The sequence below is a fragment of the Cupressus sempervirens genome, chromosome 2, assembly GCF_028749045.1.
Source record: "Cupressus sempervirens isolate cs-2001-9-10 chromosome 2, ASM2874904v1, whole genome shotgun sequence".
Taxonomy (NCBI): Eukaryota; Viridiplantae; Streptophyta; class Pinopsida; order Cupressales; family Cupressaceae; genus Cupressus; species Cupressus sempervirens.
The window spans coordinates 153,017,457-153,034,242 of record NC_143119.1 but is presented as its reverse complement, the minus strand read 5'-3'; the positions used below and the strand labels follow the sequence as shown (position 1 = coordinate 153,034,242).

Here is a 16,786-nt window from a genome sequence, read left to right as displayed (position 1 = left end):
AAGAAATAGAGCTATCATGGATTATGCAAGAACCCTGATGGTTGAAAAGAACGTTGCTCTCAAATACTAGAAGGAAGCTATCAGCACTGCAATTCATACCTTAAACAGAGTACAATTGAAGAAATATTCAAACAAAACTCCTTATCAGTTATGGTATGGCTACAAACCTAATGTAAGTTACTTGAAAGTATTTGGCAGCAAATGTTATATATTGAAAGAATTTAGAAAAGGCAAATTTGATGTAAAAGGTGATGAAGGAATATTTCTAGGATACTCCTGTAGAAGTAAAGCATACAGATGTTTAAATTTGTCTACCCATAAAATTATAGAAAGTGCACATGTTAGAATTAATGAGTTTGCATAAAAGAGTGAAGAAGAAAGCAACAAGGAGCTAGAAGATTACAAAAGATCTGTTTACTATGGACCCGATACCTTACCAAATCTATCTGAAAGAATAGAAGCTTCATCTCTCGAGTCCCCAAAATCTCCAATAGTTATTGAGTTGCAGACAGTGCAATCCAAGTTACAATTTGAAGGACTTAAGTCACAATTAGAGACTACCAAGCTAGTTCAAACCGAGCCTAACGGACCCAAGTCACAAACAAAAGGACCCGAGCTTGGAACTAAAATTCAAGATGAAGATGGTGGAACTCATTCAAATAACAAAGAACTTGTGTTAGCAAGATATGTCAGAAGGCATCATGCACCTGATCTAATCATTAGAGACAAATCAGATGGAACAATGACAAGAAACAAACTAAAAGGTACATGTTTACTTATTGAATTTTAACCTGGAAGTGTTAAGGATGCTCTAGAAAATAAAATTTGGATTGAAGCAATGAATGAAGAGATCGAACAGATAGAAAATAACAAAATTTGGACTCTCGTTCCTAGACTCAAGGATAAAAATATAATTGGTACAAAGTGGGTATTCAAAAATAAGTTGAATGAAGATGGAAAAGTTTCAAGAAATAGAGCAAGATTGGTGTGCAAAGGCTATTCTCAAGAAGAAGGTATTGACTATGGTGAGACTTTTGCTCTCGTGGCAAGACTATAAAGTGTTAGAACTTTACTAGCATATGTAACACATAGAGGATTTAAAGTATATCAAATCGATGTTAAATCTGCATTCTTGAATGGAATTCTTGACAAGGAAGTCTACATTGAACAATCAAAAGGTTTTGTAGATCTTAACAAAAAGGACATGGTTTGCAAATTACACAAAGCATTGTATGGTCTCAAGCAAGCTTCTAGCTCTTGGTATAAAAGACTTCATAATTACCTAGTACATATCGGCTTTCAAAGGACAAATGATAATAATAGTCTGTATATTAAGGAAGGATCAGAGAAGAAGATTGTGTTGATAGAAATATTTGTTGATGATACTCTATTTACAGGAAATGATGACTTATGCAAAGCATTTTCAGAAGAAATGAGTAAAGAATTTGAGATGTCCATCTTTGGTGAGATAAAATTCTTTGTTGGATTGTAGATACAATAGAACAAAAATGGTATTTACATCACTCAATCTAAGTATATCAAGGAGATACTGAAAAAAATTTGGAATGGAAGATTCAAGACCAATTGGAACCCCTGTGTCTACTGGACATAAACTCTCCAAAAATCATGATTCCAAAGAAGTAGATCAGATCAATGTTTAGAAAATTATAGTATGTATTACACACAAGGCCTGATATTGCTCTAGCAGTTGGAATAGTAACAAGATTCTCAATAAATCCTAAGAAAAATCACATGATGGCAATCAAGAGAATCATGAGATATCTGAAAGGTATTGAAGACTATGGTTTATGGTATAAACTTGGAGGCAATTTGGACTTGAAAGTATTTACTGATGCTAATTAGGCAGGAAATATTGATAACAAAAAAAACATTAGTGGGAGAGCATTCTTTCTTGGTAAAAGACTAGTGTCTTGGACAAGCAAGAAGCAAAATCATACATCTCAATCCACAGCAGAGGCAAAATATGTAGCAGCAGCAGTTAACTGTTCTAACATTGCTTGGTTCAAACAATTGTTGAAAAGAATGAAGACAGAGATCAAGGATCCAATAGTCATAAATTGTGATAACACCAGCGCAATCAACATATCAAAGAATCTAGTGATGCATACTAAAACAAAACACATTGCAATAAAATATCACTTTTTAAGATAATTAGTGCAAGAAAATGAAGTAAGATTGGAATATGTTAATACAAACGAATAGATTGCATATATATTCACCAAGCCATTACCTAAGGATGCATTTCTGTATCTAAGAGGTAAGCTAGGGGTCATTCCCCTATCTAAAATTCACTAAATAAAGTTTGGTGAATGCATCAACTAGAACCCGTTGTAGAGCATTCTTTCTCAGTAGAAGACTAGTGTCTTAGACAAGCAAGAAGCAAAATCATACATCTCAATCCACAACAGAGGCAAAATATGTAGCAACAGCAGTTAACTGTTCTAACATTGCTTGGTTCAAACAATTGTTGGAAAGAATGAAGACAGAGATCAAGGATCCAATAATCATAAATTGTGATAACACTAGCACAATCAACATACCAAAGAATCCAGTAATGCATACTAAAACAAAACACATTGCAATAAACTATCACTTCTTAAGATAATTAGTGCAAGAAAAAGAAGTAAGATTGGAATATGTTAATATAAAGGAATAGATTGCATATATATTCACCAAGCCATTACCTAAGGATGCATTTCTGTATCTAAGAGGTAAGCTAGGGGTCATTCCCCTATCTAAAATTCACTAAATAAAGTTTAGTGAATGCATCAACTAGAACTCGTTGAAGATCAATCAGTTGGTGCAAAATTGGCAAGGACATATTGCAAATGAATCAGTACTTAAGGTACATTGGTATTTACATAATTATTGTCTTTGGCATGTGTTGTCAAAGAGAGAGAAGTTTACTGTCATATCTTTGAGAAATTTTTGGAACCAGAATAAATTAAGGAACTAAAGAACTAAAGAAGGAGAAGTCTTCCAAAGAAGGAGAAGTTTGTTGTAAGAGGGAGGAAGTTTTGAATGAACTTGGTAGAAGTTGTTGCAAATATAGAAAGAATCCAGTGAAATGAAGAGCTCATACTGACAGAGGGAGTTCTCAGAGAACCAATCCAAAATTTCATTGTGCTATGACATGTTGTGTTGCCATCAATACCAAAGAGGGAGATTGTTGAATACAATTGATTAATTGTGTATTGTCTTTGATGTTACACAAATGTCAAAATCATTATCAGTCAGTATATGCTGAGCTCACTCGGGCACTGAAGACAATTTTATGTGTCTATTGAGCATTCCTATGTTTGCCTAGTTTAGAAGATAGTGTTTATTGAGTTCACTCGGGTGTCAAAGGAAAATATGTAGAAGATGAGTGTTAACCAAGCTCACTCAGTTAATGAAGGAAAGTTGGATGGAACTAGTGCTAACCGAGCTCACTTAGTTGTCAAAAGATTTTTGCGAGTTTGTAATGTTAACCAAGCTCTTGTTGGTTAACAAAAGAAATCATTTTTTAGTTGATTTCTACTGAGCTGGGTCAGCTAACAAAGGATTTTCTTATTTTGGCATATTGAGCTTAATTGATCTATATATTGATTCCAACTGACTAAAATGATGAATATTAATTATTCTAAGTTGTATTTGAACCACCTTGACAAAGTGGAAGATATAAGTATAAGGTCAAGTTGTGATTTTAAAGTGTGTGTGTGTGTGTGAGAAAGTATGAATATGTTATTAAAGATTAACGATAAGAAGAGGAAGCGAATTTGAAGAATAAGCAGAATATTCTTATGGAGCAACAAAGCTATATTTAATCAGGAAGGATCAAGTACAAGCCAGAATAGAGATCTGTAATTAGCAAATCAGTTGCAATTAAATCAGGGCATCTCATTGTTACTCTCTAACCATTGTAGCATTGATCTAAATCTCTCGACAGAGTTGGCTTAACAACTATTTGCAAATCTTCTAACAAGGTGGCAGTTCTATTGAATTATCTTAAGACCTCTAACAAAGCCACTCCTAATAGGGTGATTAAATAGGTCACACCTAATAGTGTGTTTTGTATGTTTTGTAACCATTAACAAGGTTGGCTCCCAACAGGACTCACTTCAAAAGAGTGAAAAACAGTAAATAGTTGTAATTGGTGGTTTTTCTCAATTTAGGTTTCCATGTTAAATCTTGGTGTTAGATGTGTTCATGTTATTTTCTTTTATATGTTTACAACTCAGTTAAAGTAATGATAATCACAGATAACATCTAAAGTTTATATGTTAAGCATTTATTGAGCTAATTCAATTATTACTGAGTTACAACATTTTATGTGCGTTTATCGAGCTTCAGCAGTATTTAGTCTTCAATTTGCATTTCTGTACTGACATCTAAGGGATCTAAAATTTATTTTAGTAGTAATTGATTCACCCCTCCCCTCTCAGTTGCTCCTCTTATATTTCCAACAATTGGTATCAGAGCTTTTGGTGCTTGCAGAGAAGGTTGCAAAGACCTAAGCTAAAGATCAAAATATCCTACAAAAGAGAAATTCCCAAGCTGAACAGAGACAATTTTGCAGCATGGCAAGGACTTATGAGGTTACATCTAGCTACTATCATTGATTTAGGTTGCAAATATCTTGATGCTGCATACAAAACTCCCACTAGAACATTATCAGTTGAAGATATTGTTGAAAAGAAGAATCATAATATCATGATGATTGATCAATATTGCATCTGCTCTCAGCTATGCTAAATTTGATGAGGTAAAGGATTACAAAATTGCTCATGCAATGTGGACCAAACTGAAAGATATTTATGGAGGAGATGACAATGTAAGAAGAGCCAAAGTAGAAAGCCCTAGAGGACAATTTGACCAAATGAGAATGAGAGAAGATGAAAACATTGCAAAATATTTGGAAAAGATCAAGGCCAGTGTAAGTGCAATCGAAGCATCTGGAGGAGACATTGAAGAGAAAATAGTTGTAAGCAAGGTACTTAGAACTCTTCTTCCTATTTATGCAATTAGAGTATCTGCTATTCAAGAAATGAGATGTGATCCAAATAATAAAATATCTTTGGATGCTCTAGTTGGAAGATTGACAACTTTTGAGTTAGATAAATTTGATAACTATGTTCCTAGTTCAAAGGTTATTGAATTTGCTTTTAAAGCTAAACTTTCACTCAAAGAAAAGGGTAAGAAATCAAAGTTTAGTCAATCAAGGAGTGAAGAAGAAGGAACATTAAAAGAAAATTTAGATAGTGATCTTGAAGTTGTTGAAGCCCTACTTGCAAGGAAACATTCCAAAGGAAGAGGAAAGTACAAAGGTAAAGTTCCTCTAATCTGCTTTTCTTGTGAAGAAGTCAGTCACATTGTTGCTAGGTGTCCAAATAAGGAAATCAAAGATGAAAAGAAGAGCAATAGGCATAAAGGTAAGAAGGACTCCAAAAACTACAAGGACAAAGGTAAGAAATCTTGTTTTATGGCTAAAGATTCTAATAACAGTGAAAATGAAATAGTATATATTGCTGTGAAAGATGAATTTGATGATGAAGTTGATAAGATGGCACCTATCTCTCATGTTAGCAAAAATGATGTATGGATTATTGATAGTGGTTGTTCACATCATATGATTGGAGACAAAACAAAATTTGAACACATGAAATATTATGATGGAGGTAGTGTGAGATTTGGAAACAATGAACCTTGTAACATAAAAGGAAAATGATGTATTTTATTAACAAAAGAACTTGTATGTGACAATGCTTATTGGGTTGAAGGGCTAAAGCATAATCTACTGAGTGTGGCACAGTTGAATAACATTGGATTCAAGGTAGAATTCATGAATGGACATGGCAAACTATTGGATGTAAAAGGAAATCTGGGTGGATCTGGCAAGTAAACAAAATGTAATCTATTTTATCTTGATCTCAATGATTGTTCATGTTTTATTACTCGAGTAGAAGAAAGCTGGTTATGGCACAAAAAACTATGTCATGTAAACTTTGATAATCTGGTTAAGATAAGCAAACATAGAAGAGTAAAAGGTATTCCTAGTTTGAAGAAGTCTAACATGGGTCTATGCAAGAATTGCTAAATTGGTAAGATGGGAAATATTAGCTTCAAAAGAAAAAACTATCAGTTAGAAGAAGTCTTGGAAATTGTTCATACAGATTTATGTGGACCTATTGGAATAGAAAGCTATAGTGGAGAAAAGTTTTTCATTCTTTTTGTTGATGACTATTCTAGAATGATGACAGTAATGCATTTAAAAGAAAAATCATAAGCCTTTCAAAAATTTAAGTGGTATTTGGCAAGAGTAGAAAAGGAAATTGGAAAGAGGTTGAAATGCTTAAGATCAAACAGAGGTGGTGAATTCATCTCTAATGAATTCAATATAAGGGTCCGTTTGGTTGCAAGCGTAGGAATTGAGAATTAGAATAGAAAATTTGAATGAGAATGGAGAATGAAGAATAGGATTGGAAAAATGCAATCCAATCTTGTTTATCCCTTGTTTGGTTATGCAAGCTTAAATTGGAATAGGGTTAACTAGCAATCGACGCCATTTGAAAATATTTTTGAAGATGCAACCGACACCATTGACAAATTGCTGAAATATTTGAAAATATTGAAGACAAAGTTCCAGCGCTCACCCCAGGTCAAAGAGGATTTGAAAATTTAATCAAATTTGAGAAAGTTAAAATGAATGCAAGAATAACAATTCCAATTACAGGTATTTTTTGGAATGGACAAAAGCTCATTTTGGGGCTAAAATGAGAATACGTATTCCTATTCCCTATTCCTGTTCCACGCACCAAACAAAGAATACAAATCATATTCTAATTTCCTATTCGTATTCCGGTTGTATTCCAGCAACCAAACGGGCCCTAATTTCTGCATTGAAAGAGGAATCAAAAGACAAATGTCAACGCCTAGTACACCACAACATAATGGTATAGCTGGAAGAAAATTTATATTTTAATAGTAAAGCAATAGTTACAAATATAAATACCAAATCTGATTATAACTTAGATATCAAATTTTTGATGTATAACTATTTATATACAAACACTTAAGCCACCTATTCCTATAATATGTATAGGAACTATTGATACCTCCCCTTTTATTTTTTTCTCACTTCTTAAAATTGAAAAGATTTTCTTAGGGTTTTACAGCGATTCGCGTGCTATCGTTGTAACCCTAAACGCGATAGGGGAATGCTTTTGCCCTTTTAAAATCTCCAGCGAATTTTACAATCACGGTTTTGGCTTAGGGTTTTAGGGTTAGGGGCAGTTTGTACTCTTCTCACTCGGGAAGCTGGATAGTTTTGGTCTCTGAAGATCCGTGAAGCTTTCTTAATGGCGGCAACAGCGGCAGCTCGGCCATTGGTGACAGTGCAATCGCTGGAAAATGAGGCGGCAGATGCCGTTCACTTGCCGGATGTCATGAAAGCCTGTATAAGGCCTGATATTGTCAATTTTGTTCACGCAAATATGGCGAAGAACAAGCGGCAGCCTTACGCCGTGAGCACGAAAGCTGGTCATCAAACATCTGCGCAGTCCTGGGGAACCGGAAGAGCTGTTTCCAGGATACCAAGGGTTGCCGGAGGGGGAACGCACAGAGCTGGTCAGGCGGCCTTCGGAAATATGTGCCGCGGTGGTCGGATGTTTGCGCCGACTAAGATCTGGCGTAAATGGCACCGGAAAATAAATCTTAACATGAAGCGTCATGCTGTCGTTTCTGCACTTGCTGCGTCGTCAGTTCCAGCGCTTGTCATGGCCAGAGGTCACAGGCAAGTGTTTTTTGTTTTTTTTTTTCGCTTTTTGTTTTTGTGCAAAATGACGATTTTTTTTCGTAACCACTGCATAGATCTTATTAGAAAATCTTTTTTCGTTAAATTTATTTTTTGTGCGGACTTGTGAAGATCTCTCGTTAATCCCTCCTGGAGATCTTATGAGTAGATTTTTTTCTTTTTCAATTTATTTTTTGTGCAGTGATCAAGGCCTTGTTAATCGATGCAGAGATTTCATTAGTAGATTTCTCTTTTGTTGCAGGATCGAGGCTGTCCCTGAGTTGCCACTGGTTATTAGTGATAGAGTTGAAGGCGTAGAAAAAACCTCAGCCGCTATCAAGGTTTTAGAGAAGGTTGGGGCTATTGCCGACGTGGATAGGGCTAAGAAGAGCCATACTATCCGCGCTGGTAAGGGTAAGATGAGGAACAGGAGATATGTGTCTCGTAAGGGTCCTTTGATTGTTTATGGAACTGAGGGAGCTAAGATTGTTAGGGCTTTCAGGAATCTTCCTGGGGTTGAGGTTGCTTGCGTGGATAGATTGAATTTGCTGAAGCTCGCACCAGGAGGACACTTGGGACGTTTTATTATATGGACTAAGTCTGCATTTGAGAAACTTGATGCTGTTTTTGGGACTTTTGAGAAAGAATCCCTGCAGAAGAAGGGTTATGTATTGCCCCGAGCAAAGATGGTTAATTCTGATCTGGCGAGAATTGTGAATTCGGATGAAGTTCAATCTGTTGTGAGACCTATTCAGAGAGATGTGAAGAGGAAGCCTCTCAAGAAGAATCCACTCAAAAACTTGGGTGCGCTATTGAAGCTCAATCCATATGCAAAGACTGCAAGGCGTATGGCACTTTTGGCCGAGGCTGAACGTGTTAAGGCCAGGCAGGAAAAGCTGGATAAAAAGCGAAACGAACCGAAGGTAAGTTAGATTCTATTATTCTTACTGTTATTTTTTAAAATTAGATTTGTCATGCAATGAAGAAAGATTTAACAAATAAACAGTAGGATCTGACTCAAAAGGTTTTGTTTAATACACAATGTACATCAATCCGTGGCATTACCATTTGGAGATTCTGTTAGAACTTTTGTGTTTAGAGTTTAGCTAGTTGCTAAATTTAAATTTCATTCCGATGTAATTATGAGTGTAATGTATAGCCCAGGCATTGACAATTTGGATACCATAGAGTTTTCTAGACGTGCAGCTAATAAGCTGAATTTTAAACCTTCTTAGAAGTGTCTTCCATCATTGATAAGCCAGGATCTTGTAAATCTCTGATCTGACATTCAGTAACCTTTTATTATTCATGGTTTCATTAACCTTGTTTATTTGAAGCTCAATGCCATATGGTATCTGCTAACTTGTGTTTTTGTCATCTGTTCTCTCCTCCTTTAGTCAACCATGCTGGTGATGATGCAATTGGTCTTTGATCACTTGTACCATCACAACCCTTGTGTTCTCTTGACTTATAGTTTTTACCTCGTGTAGTTGGCCTCTTATGAGTGACATAATAATCAATGTGTTGTCTCAGTGGCCTTGTTGACTCTCACATTTCTTGTGTATGGTGTTCTTGTACATTCACTGCCCCTTGTTGCAATGCGACTGATTGCTACATTCATGCTAGGCCCTTTCTCAGAGCCTGATAAATTGGAATCTTTGAAATGATTGCAATTTTCTACAAATGCCATTTTTTCATCTCAGTATCTTCAAGATTCTTGCCATTCTATACTTACCTTTGTAGTTTGAATGGCCCTTTTCCTTGAGTCTCCCTTGTCCTTTACTTGTAGTGAATCCATCATGTAGGACTGTCATTGCATTTGGTCTCATTGCCATCTAACAACGTCCTATCACTTAGATTCTCATAGGCCATTGGCTTCATGGGTTGCTCTACCACTCAGATTCTCATAGTTTGACTGTTACGCTTCTACTTTAAACTGTTTTTCTCCTTCTCAAGAAATCATTACTAGCTATCCCTGGCTAATACTTATTTGTCCTCTTCATTACTGTCCTTTACTGCAATGCCTGCCCATGTGACATTCATTAAGCCTTGTTGGTTTTTATGTTCACAATCACATCTTTCACTTGTGATTCCATGAATCTTCTCTGAACAATCTATTTTCATTTTGTAGAATTATGACTGCCGTTATGAGTTAATGGCACCTTACCATATTCTATTGTTTAAGCATGTATCTTCAGTCTCTATAAGAGCAGCCTTTTGGGTTTTCTCATCTGAGTACCATTGTGCTTTTATAAACTGTCACCGTTCTCATCATTTATCTCAAACATTAGTCTTATGATATGTCCTCTCCTCATGAAGGATCTTGCATTGTCCTTGTCCTTGATATCCTTGAGGTTTTGATGGCCACTGACCACTTTTATCATTGGCCTTTTTGACATTTACCTTCCACATTAAGCCTCTGAACTTCCATTGGCAAACATTATGTTGCCTCAACAGCGACTTGATTTCCTCTGTTCACCATATCAATAAATTGGAAAACTCTGCCTAGTTACTTGATCATGTATACTGACCTTTTCGGCAGCATTGAATTGTGTATATTAGAATCTTTGTTGTCTGGTTTGTATTTTCACAATCTCTGGTCATACAAATCACTATCCAATCTCTAACACAATGCTCTTGACAGAGGAGGCGCAAACCTTGTTCATATGATTGTCATCTAGGATCTTATAAACTGCCATGATATATATTATTATTATTTGAGTCTGCTTATACTCTCTTGATTCTGGATTCTATCTTGATTCCGGAGTCTAGATCAAGTAAGGCATTCGTAGCTTTTGAATAAAGATGCAATCTTTGCCTTTCTTCCTTTCCCCTTGCTCCTTGTCATTTCTTGTACTTACATAGCTTCTTTTAAGGGTTCTCCTAGCAACCCCGGGTTGGCCATCATGAAAACCTTGGGTCGTCCATCTTGAATGAACTGCTTTACAAATAGACTCTTTATCTCTTTTGTTGTTCACAAATCTTATGACTGGCATTTTCTGTTACATTACGTGGACGCTGCAGTGGTCTTGACGGTATTTTTATAGCTGTCTGCATATCCCCTATTTTCCTTTCTGGAGGTTTCAACTGCCCGGTCTCTTTACTTTAACTGTCTCTTGTATTTCTACCAGTTGCTAGATGACATTGGGCTGAAGCAATCAACCTTATCTGCACAAATATTGTTTGCACTGAACCTTATCCGCACAAATATTATTTTCATGCCGAGTCCTGCCACTTCAAAAAACATTATTATTAATTTGAATGCCCTTTTTTTTGAATGTTATCACTATTAATTTTGTTCTTTAGGGATCTGCCTTTGTTGCATAAGATTATCTAAGCACTAAAGAATTAAAAAAAACAGTGTAACACAGGGACTCACACCCCCCTCCCAAACCTCGAAGTAACCATCCCCAAGACGTCCTCACACTGGGTACTTAGTACCCAAGTACCCCCACCTCCACCATTCTGCAACCATGCCACCGCTGGGATGGGTGCTTGAATCTCTATTTGAATTTTGATTTTTGAATGTTTTTATTGGATATGTAATATGTTACTATGTTGAATGTTCAATGGTTCTAGTTCATGTTGCAATTTTGCTATGTTCAAGTATTTTAATTTGGTATCTTCTACTGAAATATCATTTCATAACTAGCATTTCAAGTTCTACATGTATACTATATAACCACCCCTCCCCGCCTGGTCCTCTCCTTGTTGCCGACCCCTGGCTGTCCCACCGCTGTCCCAAAAATGAGGCACATTTTCGCTGCATCCTGGAAACTCGTCCTAGTGTCCCGTCGTTGCGACGAACCCCAGTACTGGTGTAATGCTGAAAATATATCAAATACTTAGATTTACTGGCATCCTATTTACGGTATTACCGAGATCCCTGTGTTATGTTTCTTGCTCTAACTGTCGTTTTACTTTGCTTGCTACTGAAACACTTACACTGCTTCATATCCTGATTTAAGAAAAGCAGATTGGAGGGTTTCAAACAAGTTAAAGTGCTTGTCATGATGAGTGTCAGAGTAAGTGCTATCTCCTACACATCAGCTGTCCTCTCTCTTTATGATTATCCTCTGCCCCATAGCAGACAGTGCAAACCATCCATAATTATAAAGTTAATTGTGAAATTAATAAGAGTTAATGATCTTACTTCAAATGATGTAGATTTAATCCTCTCTTGCCCAGTTCTCACTCTTATTTCTTCTGGCAAATGTATCTTTTTTATTTTTTAAAATGACAAGTGTGTTTCTTGTTAGGGTACATGTGTTTCTTGTTATTATTAATTATCAGTGGATTGATTTTAGATTTGTGTTTTTTCCGACGGAATATAGGAGTCTTTGTGGGCCCCATATCCCTTTGTGTGTTTTAAATTTGAGTGTTTAATGTGCCTAAGCACTTCCTGTACGAAATTTGATGTTTGCATCATATTCAATTTTTTTGAAGATGTTGGGATGGTGTGGATGTTCTTTTCTTGTCCCAGAATGTCTCTATAAGGAACAGGTTCCTTTTTTATGGGACATATTCCTAGTACATGTGTTTTATCCTTGAATGATGTAAATAGATTTAAAAGTTTCCAGGTACCATTATGAATGGCAATTGGGTCTGTTGCTAAGTAACAACAGCAACAATTGCTGTCAACAGTTGTTAAGACACCTTTTTATAACTGGGTTTTAGAACTATTTGAAATGGGAACATGGCTGTTATAATGTTATTTGATTAGTGATGGGAACTTCGCCTGTAATAATGGAGAACACAGCTGCTATTGAATGTATTCTCTGAGCATTTTGTTAGTAGACAAAATTGTTATTATTATTGTGCCACAGATGTTAGTGCTGTTGAGGACTTTTTGTTATTATACTTTGTCATGGATTTTGTTATGATTATTTTTTGTTAATGTAGTTGTAGTATGCCATTTTTTGGGAATATTCGTTGCTAAATATCAGCGGCAGTAATGTCATAAATTGAGATTGTTATCTTGTGGCATAATGATCAGCAGCAATTGTTGTCCTTCTATGAATTGCAATCATTTTAAGACCACTGATCAGCAGCAACCTGTCATCATTGCGATCATTATACACATTATTGGGTAAACTAGTAATGCCATTGAAAAAGTCACTGAAAATAATTGTGCTTTTTTTGAAATAGTCTCTATAACTATCTTGGAAATGTGTTACCAAAACTTATTGCAGGGAAAAAGATCCGGGCTTTGACCAAAATTTGCCTTTGAAATTCCTTTTTTTGGCTTAAATGTGATTAGTTAAAATTGTTGTCCATATTATTAGAAAAATGGGCGATTTTTAGTGGGGCCGACCCAAATATGGTTTCTTTTGTTGAGCTTGTAATCTTTTTTTCTGTCTCTGAAAATGTACTTGTGAAAGGTTTCAGCTTCAATTTACTTATATCCTAACATAATTTATGTATCCTTGCTATCTGCTCTGCATGTCTTGCATTGTATTTAGTGCCTTCTCTTCCCGTCTCTTAAAGTTGAATTATCTTAGCCTTGACCTTTTATGCACTAATGACTATTTGATTTGCTTACCCACAGGCTGACAAGGATGTTATTAAGACAGCAGGAAAAGCATTTTACAAGACAATGGTTTCAGATAGTGACTACACAGAGTTTGAGAACTTCTCTAAGTGGCTTGGCGTGACACAGTGAAGCCATGTTCTTGAATGATCAATTTTGCATCTTTGAGTTAAACTTAGGGACTACAGTCATATCTATAAAGTTTGTTTTCTTCTTGGGTTGTGTTTATTAATTTTGTTATAGTGACAATTTTTTATTTCAACATTTTGAATCTGCTGTTAGTGGCTTCAAATGCCATGATTATTATGGTTGCTTTAGATCTGCAAAATGGTATGAGATTTGTTGAACTAATATATTTCGTTTTTCAATGTCTACTACTTTTATTTTAAATTTGATATTAATAAACGTCTCACTTCACTATTCCTTTATTGTGGTTATTAAAACTTGGCTACGGTTTTGGGTGAATCTTTTTTTCATCCATTTGCTTATCTTTGTGTTTCCACAACTATAAAATTCTTTTGGGTGTTGTTGATTTTCTGTTCTCGCTGAGTCGGTGTAAGTTGGATGATGCATATATAATCCAATTTCAGTGCCTTCACTGCTATATGCCAATACTTGCTTTTTGTCTGGGTGAGTTTTTTTGTTTTTAAGCACTTTGCAAGAAGTATATTATGGAAATGGCTATTTCTGTTCACAAGTACACATAAGCATTGCAAAGGCGAGCCAAGGTTAAGACAAACTTTTATGCAAAATAATGTTGCCAAACAAATACTTGTTGACAACATTGTGTCAAATAGGATTCGAATGACCTTAAAGCGAGAGAACTCACTGCAAGACATGGTTTTGAATGTATTGGAACAGAAGAAAATTTATTTAATAAGCGTTGAAGCGTTTAATAGTTCTGGTGTATTATGAATGGGTTTTAAATGCTATTGATTAAGAATAGTTGTGGGGCTCTAGATAACATTGAGTGAGAAGAGTAACATTTTCTGTAAAGATTTAATATAGAGAGCAAATGATATTCTGACCTAGCGAAGTTGTGTGGAATCCAAAGATTTTTGGTGACACTAGACAAAGGGTGTTTTTTTTGATTTTTGAACTTGCCATCCCGTTTAGTGGAACAGATAACAAATGTTATTGATCACCAGATTGCTGAGGATCACTTTAGGCTGCTAAAGGACTGGAGTTCTCTCTCTTTTTCAAATTTTAGTAAAATGGTTTTTCTAAACTCTATTCTTTTATAGATGAGAGTAAGATGAAACGTTTAGTATTTATATTTTGCACAATGCATATACCTTGGTTTTTTTGTTCTCATTAGTTCCTGCCAACGGCAGGATACTAACGCATCGGTCAGATGAAAATAAATGCCAACTACCTTTTCCATCCCACCAATGGCAGATAAATATTTTTTTGTCTATACAGAAATTTGTAATGTTGACCTATTTTCTATGATTTTAACATATGAAAAAAACTTAATTATCTTTATTGGGATTGGTGGGGAGTAAAAATAGTAAAGGGGAAAATTAATTTTCATTACATATTAATATAGAATTTTCAACACTTTGCAAATACATTGGTTTATAAGAATTTTATGAATGCATTAATTACAAACTTATCTTTTCCTTATCTTTTTCACATTTGTGACAAGTGGAATAACTTTTAAAAAACAATTATTTTTATCTTCCACATCACAAATGAATGTCTAATCAATAATTATTATTACTATTTATTTTTATTACCAAGTTTTTTAATTAAATATGTCTAATCAATAACAATTATTACTATTTATTTTTATTATCAAGTTTTTAAATCAAATATAGTCTAGTATTTCAATTTGTAATTTTTTTAAAACTTTGATTTTTTTAATAAAAGTACTTGAATTATTGCTATCATTTTACTTTTATAAATTAAAAAAAATTAGACAACATTCTTTTTTAATTATATTTTATAAGTGTTCGTAATATGTATAATTGATAAAAGTTACAATTTAAAAATTGTATCATTTATTATTATTATTTTTTATTTAAACAATTTATCATTAAAGCTTAAATATATATTTTAATATTAAATTAATACTTATATTTTACATCAAAAAACATAGTGAAAGAAATAACCAAAAAAAAAGATACTTCAATTCTAAAAGATGCATAAATTATTATTATTAAATTTTCTTAAACTATGTGCTGAAATTAAATAGTTATAAGTTATTTCTTATTTATTATATTATATTTATTCATTAACATTAATTTATATATGTATTACATTTATATATTATTTACAAATATACATATTAAATTATATACATATTATTTCATAATTAAAAATTACTTTATTCTATGAAAACAAAAAATTACTTTATTCTATGAAAACATACGAGTCTCTTGTTGGAAGAGGCTTCAGTCCAAATACACAATTTTATGAATGATGTAAAATCCTCCTAGAGATTAAATACGTTAATGTTTACCCGATTACCGTCCAATGACTCGTAAGATTATAAGTTAAGGAACTCGATAAAATTTTGGCTCTATCGAGCCTCGAAGGGATTACACAACTGTTGATCTAATGACTTAGATGTCTTAAATAAACATCTTAATGGCTGTTGATTGTCTTTTGTGCAACAAAAGTATCCATTAAGATGATTCTAGATTGTAAAGTTTAAACGGTAGGATGCTTCGGTTGTTACATCTCCTTGTGTTGTTTTATTAACACTTAGCCAGCTATAAGCTTATTTTCCACAAGATAGAGATACTGATTAAGATTATTTATGACTATAGTTCTAATAGAAGGATTTATTCATTTGGATGTTGCATCAACACTCCTATTACACATGGTCTTCTATTACACATGGTTTGTTCTTCAAGGCGAACTGTAACAGACATTTGGATGTTGCATGTAGTTGCAAGGGATTCATTTTTAATATTTAATCTAGTTCTTGAGTTTTATCAACACTTTTATTAAACATGGTTTGTTCTTGAAGGTGAACTTGGTTCAGATTGTCAAACTATTCAAAGATTGTTTTGTGGCTTTTCCTCTACGCAAGGATAAAGCAATGGAATAATCCTTCCAAAGGGTGAACCTTAGATGACTATATGATCAAGGGCACTGCCCTTTATACTACCAAAACCCATATGTGTCAATAGAGAGCAACAAGTTTGTTGGACCTTGGCAAAGACACTAAAAGGGCCTTACACGACATGGTCCTAAAAAGATTACAAACAATATACTAGTAGAAAATCTAGTAGCCCACTTGAAGATGGGGGTAAATAGCTCACAACGCGGGGAGGATAATGAGAGATTGGAGAACGATTTGTTTTATGATTGTTAGACAACCGTTTTGAGTGATGCTATCACTATGATCAACATAAGGGAGAGCAAGTGAACCCCTATTTGAGAGATTGTTATCATTAGGGGTAGATTACATTGTTAGCCAAGGGTTGAAGCAGAATATGCACAACATATTGAGG

The 16,786-nt window shown here is 34.5% G+C and overlaps 1 protein-coding gene across 1 annotated transcript; it reads left to right on the top strand.

Moving 5' to 3' along the window:
* Positions 1-7,258: 7,258 nt before the first annotated feature.
* LOC149571507 (large ribosomal subunit protein uL4-like) lies at positions 7,259-13,742 on the top strand. The gene is made up of 3 exons (XM_089813014.1): positions 7,259-7,792; positions 8,055-8,715; positions 13,341-13,742. Exons 1-3 carry the CDS (start codon positions 7,359-7,361, stop codon positions 13,452-13,454), a joined length of 1,209 nt encoding a protein of 402 aa, XP_089669140.1. The 5' UTR covers positions 7,259-7,358; the 3' UTR covers positions 13,455-13,742.
* The last annotated feature ends 3,044 nt before the right edge of the window (positions 13,743-16,786 follow it).